The 8,707-nt window shown below is 36.7% G+C and overlaps 1 protein-coding gene across 1 annotated transcript; it reads left to right on the top strand.

Annotated features, from left to right (window-relative positions):
* Positions 1–879: 879 nt before the first annotated feature.
* On the top strand, positions 880–2,873 carry LOC138348802 (uncharacterized). Its single transcript, XM_069298381.1, has 6 exons — positions 880–1,187; positions 1,358–1,487; positions 1,608–1,708; positions 1,925–1,965; positions 2,315–2,465; positions 2,618–2,873. The coding sequence occupies exons 1-6, from the start codon at positions 880–882 to the stop codon at positions 2,871–2,873; spliced, it is 987 nt and encodes a 328-aa protein (XP_069154482.1).
* The last annotated feature ends 5,834 nt before the right edge of the window (positions 2,874–8,707 follow it).

Raw genomic sequence — 8,707 nt, 5'->3', positions numbered from 1 at the left:
AATTTACATATGTCTGAGAATGAACCTGTTTCTGATAATATAAACGAGCTCAATATGATTGTGAGTCAACTCAATTCTGTGGATATTAATTTTAAAGATGAAATTAAGGCATTGATTTTGATGTCATTTCTGTCCGAGTCTTGGGATACTGTTGTTGCTGTGATTAGCAGTTCCCATGGACCACAAAAACTAAAGTTTGATGAAATCTGTGATGTTGTTCTTAGTGAAAGTATTCACAAACGAGATGTTGGAGATTCATCAGGCAGTGCTCTCAGAGTTAACCAAAGGGGGAGAAGTAAGACAAAAGGGAAAAATCATCATAGTCGATCAAAATCAAAGAATTGAGGAAGATCCCCGAACAGATCAAACATGACTTTTTGGAACTGTGGAGCAAAAGGGAACTTTTGGATGAGCTGTACAAAGCCAAAGAAGAAACAGAATTAGAAATTTGGAGATGACAATGATTCTGTAAATTCAGCATTGGGCATTGGGGATGCTCTCATCCTTAGTGTAAACAGCCCGGCTGAATCATGGATTTGGGATTCTGGTGCATCTTTCCAATCATCTCCAAGCAAGGAGTTGTTCATATATTTAAAATCTGGAAATTTTTGAAATGTGTATCTTGCTGACAATAAAGCCTTAGAGAATGAAGGAAAGGGAAATGTTTGCATAAAGACAACCTCGGGAAACTAGTGGACATTAGAGGATGTCAGATATATTCCTGGGCTCTAGAAAAATCTGATCTTTGTTGGTCAGTTGGATAGCACGGGATATGCAGCAGAGTTTGGGAAAGATTCGTGGAAGATTGTGAATGGTGCTATGGTAGTAGCTCGTGGCACAAAATCTGGAACCTTGTACACCACTTAAGGATGTATTAATATGGCCGCTATTGCGGAAGGTGCTTCCGGTTCATGTCCGTGGCACAATAGACTTGGACACATGAGGGATAAAGGAATGAAAATGCTTGTTGCAAAAGGATCATTAGAGTGTTTGAAGTCTGTTGATATGGGTCTTTGCGAGAGCTCTGTTATGGGCAAACAGAAAAGAGTAAGCTTCCCAAAGACTCCTATGGATCCAAAGAATGTGCCTTTGAAATGGTCCATACAGATGTTTGGGAACCATCTCCAGTATCATCACTTGGAGGATCTAGATTCTATGTTACCTTCATTGATGATTTTAGCAGGAAGGTATGGGCTTACTTCTTTGAGCATAAGTGAGATGTGCTTGCAACTTTCAAGAAGTGGAAATCTGAAGTTGAGAATCAAACCGGTTTGAAAGTCAAATGCCTAAGGTCTGACAATGGAGGAGAGTATGACAAATCAGAGTTTAAGGCATTCTGTGCAACTGAGGGAATCAGATTGATGAGAACTGTTCCTGGTAAGGCAAGGAAGAATGGAATTGCTAAAAGGATGAACAAAACATTGAATGAGCGTGAAAGGAGAATGAGGATACACTTTGGGCTGCCCAAAACATTTTGGATGGATGCTGTGAGCACAGCTGCATACTTGATCAACAGGGGACCATCAATTCCTTTAGGGTTCAAGATTCCAGAGGAGGTGTGGACAGGAAAAGAACTCAAGTACTCAGACTTGAGGACTTTTGGTTAGACTGCTTATGTTCGTGTTGTTCCAGAAAAGAGAGACAAGCTTGATGCCAAGGCTGTGAAGTGTTACTTCATAGGATATGGTTCTTATTTGTTTGGTTACAGGTTTAGGGATGACAAGAACTGAAAAATCCGGAGATATTGTGAAGTGACATTTGATGAGTCTATCCTGTACAAGGACAGAGAGCAGAAGGTTCTATATATTACAAAGCAAGTGGGAGTTGAGATTGAGTTGGAGAAGAGTAACCCCAGAGATGTCGAAGCAGATACTCAACCAACTCCTACTGAAGAATCTGAAGTGAGCAAGTTACATATGAGCAGGTGTAAAAGAGTTCATCTAGAACCATCTGGGCACCAGATAGGTATTCACCTTCATTACACTATTTATTGTTGACTGATGAGGGGGAACTAGAGTCTTTTGATGAGGCCCTACAGGTGGAGGATTCGATTAAATGGGAGCAAGCCATGGATGATGACATGAGTTCACTTGAGAAGAATGACACATGATGACTAAGTTACCTGCAGGGAAGAGAGTTTTGCTAAACAACTGGGTTTTCAGAATCAAGACTGAACCAGATGGAAAAAGAAGGTTCATAGCTCGCTTAGTGGTTAAATGATATTCACAAAGGAAAGGTATTGGTTATGCTGAAATGTTTTCTCCTGTTGTGAAGTTAACATCTATTTGAATTCTGTTGAGTAATGTTGCATCAGAGAATTTGCATCTAGAGCAAATGGATGTAAAAACAACATTATTACATGGATATCTTTACAAAGAGATCTATATGCAAAAACCAGAAGGATTTGTGGTTCCAGGCAAGGAACACATGGTGTGCAAGCTCACCAGAAGATTGTATGGACTAAAGTATGCACAAAGGAAGTGGTACAAGAAGTTTGACTCCTTCATAACCAAGAGTGGATTCTACAAAGCTGAAAAGGATCCTTGTTGTTACTTCAAGAAATGTACTGATTCATATGTCTTTCTACTTTGTATGTGGATGATATGTTGATTGCAAGATCTAGTATGAGGGAGATTAACAATCTGAAGACAAGGTTGTCTGCAGCGTTTAAGATGAAAGATTTGTGTCCGGTAAAGCAGATTTTGGGGATGAAGATTTCTAGGGATAGATCTGCTGGCACTTTAAATCTATCTCAGGAGTTGTACATTGAGAAGGTGCTGAGCAAATTCATAGTTAATGATGCTAAACCCAGGACTACTCCAATGGCAAATCAGCTTAAATGGTCAAAGGATAAGTCGCCCAAGACTGCCTAGGAGCGTGATCACATGGCACTTGTTCCATATGCTTCAATAGTTGGGAGTTTTATGTATGCTATGGTCTGCACTAGACCTGATATAGCACAAGCAGTGGGAGTTGTTAGCAGGTACATGGCGAACCCTGGGAAAGAGCATTGGGAAGTTGTGAAGTGGCTTTTCAGATATCTGAAAGGTACATCCAGTACTTCACTTTGTTTTGGCAAAGGCAAGGTTACTCTACAGGATTTTGTGGATGCTGATCTTGGTAGGGATGTAGACTCGAGCAAGAGTACATCCGGGTGTATTTACACCATAGGTGGAACAACAGTGAGTATGATGTACATTCTTCAGAAGTGTGTCATCTACTGAAGCTGGGTATGTGGCAATAGCTGAAGTTGGGAAAGAGATGATATGGCTGGAAGATTATCTGGAGGAATTGGGAAAGAATCACAACGAGGAGATTCTTTACTCAGATAGCCAGAGTGTCATACAGTTGGTTAAAAATCCAGTTTGAAGACAAAACACATCAGAAGGCGATACCTTTTCACTCGCAGGGAAGTGGAGGATGGTGATATATGCCTGGAGAAGATAGAGGGTGCAACGAACCCGACAGACATGTTTTCGAAATGTGTTGGTGTTGGAAAACAGGGGTTATGCAAAACCTCAGTTGGTCTTCTTTAGTTGTTGCTACACATGTTGCAGTGCGGTAAAGATGTTGATGATGATGAGATTTTTTTCGTTTGAGAATGTATTTTTTAGATGACTCAATTAGTCTCCAAGTGGGAGAATTGTTAGGTTGTGGAGCCTAATTAATATATAAATTTTAGGTTGTACTATTTATTCTCTATTTATTCTCTTTAACCAAAAATACTCTAATTTATTAATATATATATATATATATATATATATATATATATATATATGTATACCACCGCCGTGGAAGTGTACTCACGGGGTGTTACCACGAAATATTTGTTTCTCTCTTTATCTCTCTTGATCTCTCATCTCTTTCTCTTAAAAGTTTTTGTGTTCTTCATTCAAGTGTGTGTGCGCGTAGATTCAATCCTAATATAAATGTCTACCAACAGCCCTCCTAGCTCCTTCTTGAATTCTAGCATTTATGGATGTTGGAAAGAGTCTTTTAAGAGGGAGGGGTTTGGGGTTTTAGGAAATGGAGTCTAAAATTAGGTCTTAGGGTTTAAAACATATTAATATACCTAACATACCCTAAAATAAACGTCAAAGGTCCTTAAAAGACTTGGGTGAATTTACCGAACACCCCAAGACAAAACAACCTTTTAGCAGCTCATCGACGGCTCAAACCAATGGACAGTTTGTCTATTGACAGCCCTTTGGTGGAGGATTGTATGTTGGGACTTATCTCCATTGAAAATAAGTATAGCCTTAATTTCAACTCCAATAGACACTCATGGTCGATGGACCGTTTGTTGACAAATGGACCGTCCCTTAGGTCGTCATTTGGTCACTTCTATGCATCTTCTTTCCAAGAGATGGGTTCCTCTTATAGGGCCCCTCGTGGGTTCTAGGTGGGTTTGTACCCGTATTTTGAACCTCTAAACATATTATTTTAGGTCTTAGAAACATCCCACACCAATTTCAAACAAAACGAACACATAAAACTCACTCAAGCACATGAAAACACACAAGCACTTTCTAAGGCATACCTTTCGAACGTCATGGACATTCTTGGAAATTTGGCCTCCAAACTTCATATACTGACTAAGGACACTAATATAACTAATATTAACAAAAAATAACTCAAGAAACATTCACGAAGCTTTAATTCACCTTAGTTTGTTTTTGGGTGTTACCCTAGGACATAAGAGTCTTGTCATCAGACTTGAGGATTCACCAACTTGGAAGAGCAATTATAAGTATCCTTAAGAACTGGCCTTGGATCCTCAATTTTCGTAACCTTCTTTATTTGGGAAAAGGGAAGAAAATATGGTTTAGTATATCACACGAACTAAGTATGACTATTATACATAAAAACTAGATAAACATCCATAAAAGGACATTTTAGTCTAAACATGCCTCTTTGTAAAGTAAAAATGATGTGCACATAATTTAAGTATCATAAGTCATCTCAACATGTAGGCAACCCAAGCAATGCTTGTGCAATGCAAAGAATAGAATCTCATAACTCTATCCAAAGCTAAGTGTCACATTAATCAACCTACTTCATACATATATTCATAATCTTATATATCATCATTTTATATATTCATAAAAATCATACATAGATTAACATACATAAGACCTAATCAACATAATAACAAAATAACACTACTACAACCATCTCTTAGGAAGTTGGGTTGTTGGAATAAGGAGGTGTCCAAATATGGATTTGTAAGGGGTATATTAATGGTTTAGTTGCCCTATTAGTGTAGGAGTTTTATATGGGTCTAGTTAGATTGTAGTCATTTTTATAAAATAGGAATTTGAGAAAAGAGGAGAAAGAACAAGAAAGGGAAAGATTTTTTAAGATCAATCAATCTTGTCATGGTTTTCGCCAAGTATTTATTCCTACCAGGTATGTGAAATCACAAAGCATTGAGTTAATTCTCCCACGCGAAATCATGATTCAATTTCAGAGAAGCTATTACATTTTAAAATAAATCCTTGAGTTCTTGATAGATTTCATTTGAATTATTGTGGGTGTTGTTGATTGGAGTTTCTTGAGGTTGATACATTTTTAGCACTGTTTTCTAGTAGAATCTTATGTATATGGAGGGTATATATAATTCTAAGTATTGGGTAAATGAACCCACAATGTTTAGAGGGTTTAGAGATGTAAAACAATGAAGAATTGGTTGCCCATCGCGGTGTAGGTTCACAGATTTGGAAATTTTTGTATTGCATTGCAGAGCTGTTACATAGTGTTCTGCCTCAAAAGAAGTTCTCAAAGCTAAAATTTCAAATCTTCTGCACGTCATGGACCCTCTTTCAAATATTGAATTTCAGCCTTTTCTTATGTTTAGATATCTAAATCTATTCCTAAACTTCATGATGTCTTTCCAATCTCAATTCCCGATTCTTGAATTTATAATTTAATTCAAGGGTCAGTTAAGAGTCAAGTAAAGAAGTTGAAGAGTCAAGTTAAGTAGTTAAGAGTTAAGTCGAGATAAGTTCTCAAAATATTTCTTTAAAAAGTCTTTTACATATGTTTTAAATTTTTATTAAGACCTAGGTTTCAATTTAATAATAGAGTAAAAAATTGATATCCTTTCTCAAAAACCTCTAGGGGAACTTAGTATTCCCAAAGACTTCATATATGATTTCACAATTGATTAAGAAAAGGGAACAACGGTTCCAAGAGATTTTAAGCTAAGTTTGAAGTAATTATCTCAAACCAAAGAAAGAAATTTGTTTTAAAAATATTTGAGCTAAGTATACCTCTCGGAGTAGTATTGAGCACTAATATGGTGATGCAAGTTCATACTAACTGAAGTCTCAACAAACCATGTAGCTATCATGGGTGCTAAGTGATCATACTTTTTAGGTGACTCCTTTAGAAAAGATAGTGGATTCACTAAGTTAAGTAGTTCTACATGACGGAAAAGTATAGACAGCTAGGCAGTGTGATATAAAGATGTTGTATCACCACTTAGGTTCATAATGGTTGTTGTCGATAGGAAAAACTCCCACCTAAAATATATAACTTTTTATATAAGTAAATTTGAGTGTTTTATTGCATTTGTTTTACAAACTGAGTGTCTTTTACCATTTTATAAATATTTTAGTATATTGCATGTGTTTTATTATTTTATTCTGAGTTAAGTTTATTCATGAGTTAAGAAGAGTCAAGGTAAATGTTTTCTTTCATAATATTTCAACCCTGTGTTATGTTAGCATTCCAACTCTCATACTTATACACCGAATGTAATTATTTCAGTTGAACTGCATCGTATTATGATGCAGACGCATTCTAGTGCACTATTGATCAAGTAAGTAGTTCAGAGTCTGTTGGTGAGCTTTTTTGCATTCTGGAGGAATTCTTTTATTGCTTTCGACTTTAATTATTTTTTAGTTCATTAGGATATTTTGGGGCTTGTCCCAATATCGAACTCAGATTGTTTAGAGGATTTATAGATAGTTAAAAAGTCAGTAGTTCAGTAGTCTTTACATTATCATTCATATGTTAAAGATTTGGGGTACCATTTTTGATAAGTTGAATGTTTGATTTTTTAATTTTCCATGTTATATTATTGATCTATTTTCGTAAGTGCACTTGATCAATTTTAAAGATGCTTGGAGTCTTTCGCTATGTTCGTAAGAAATGTTAAGGTTCCGCTTGAGGCCAACAATGGTCTTCCAATAACAAACATTTCATGGGTTTAGGATAGAAGGGTGTCAAACTTTGAATCAGAGCACAGATTTCAAGAGTCCTAGGGGTCTATGAAGACGTGTTTGTAGATTCTTATTTGTTTGTGTGAAGAGAGCCACAACTATAATTAGGAGGCGGCAAAATTTAGGGAAGTTCTCACTTCTTTTACACTCATCTCATGTGTTAGAGTTTTATCTCTAAAAGTTTCTCTCCAATTCATGTTTGTGCCTATTCCAGATAATCATATCTCCAGGAAGAGATGTCTGAGGTCATTCTGCTAGGAGAAATGTGTGCAACCGAAAAGAGAGTCACCTATGCTGAATTCCGTGAGGCTATTCGGACGTTACGTCAAGTTGCAACCTAGAAAGTTGGACCAATATATAATTGACATAAGTGGTTGATACTTCAAGGATTCATGAACTTTAAAGTATGAACCCTCCATGCTTCACATGTTCAAGTGTCACTGAGGATCCATAGAACTTCATTGAGGAGCTGAAAAGGTTAATTGATGAGATGCATGTTGCCAATGTGGAGAGGGTAGAACTAGCTCCATACCAAATGAAGGATGTCATGCCAAGAGCCTACACCCTGGACGTGGCCAACACTCAATGACGTATTCTGACCTTGAGAGGACCCTTGGCATGGCTTATTGAACTCAACGGAAGACTTAACTCAATAGAATAAAAAAATATGATAATATAACTTAATATAAATAACTTTGTGAAATGGTACTTAAGTCTCATAGCAAAATATCTACATTACAAGGTAACAATACTAACTCTCTTACTATCTATGAATTCTCAATAATACTAAGACAATTGTTTTTATAGACCCCACAGAATCCTATAAAAGAATGACTATAGACCCCACAGAATCCTATAAAAGAATGACTAAAAAGCGAATAAATGTGTCCTCCACAATGCAAAGAGGCTTACCACTAACTCGGAGTGCTCAACTGGATCAACGAGGCGCAGGATGATGTTGATATTAGTTACATGTGTCTACATTATGATACGATGTGTGACAACTGTCATCAGTACATTGAATGCAAGAGTATGCGAGTTGGAAGGCTAACAACAACTTAAGCTTGAAAAAGAGTAAGAAGGAACATTTATCTTGACTTTGCTCAAATCATGAATAACTTGAATCAATATAAAACAATTAGACACATGTAATATATAAAGCCTGTAAAACAATGAAAAACACTTAGTTTTTCAAAGAAAACGGAATAAAAACTCATATTTACTTATATATCAAGATATATAGTTTGTCCGAGAGAATCCCTAACTGACAACCACCACTATGAGCCTTAGTTTTGATACATTGTCTAGCCCACGCTCCCAGAATTGTCCTATACTTTACCGTCACATATAGCTACTTAACTTAGTGGATCCACTAACTTAACTTATGTTATCATATAATAAGTATGACCCATTAATACCCATGATGGCTACATGATTTATGGAAACTTGAGTTATTCTGAGCTCGCATCCCCATACCGGTG

This window comes from Solanum lycopersicum, chromosome 5 (genome assembly GCF_036512215.1).
Source record: "Solanum lycopersicum chromosome 5, SLM_r2.1".
Lineage (NCBI taxonomy): Eukaryota > Viridiplantae > Streptophyta > Magnoliopsida > Solanales > Solanaceae > Solanum > Solanum lycopersicum.
This window is presented reverse-complemented; position numbering and strand designations above follow the sequence as displayed.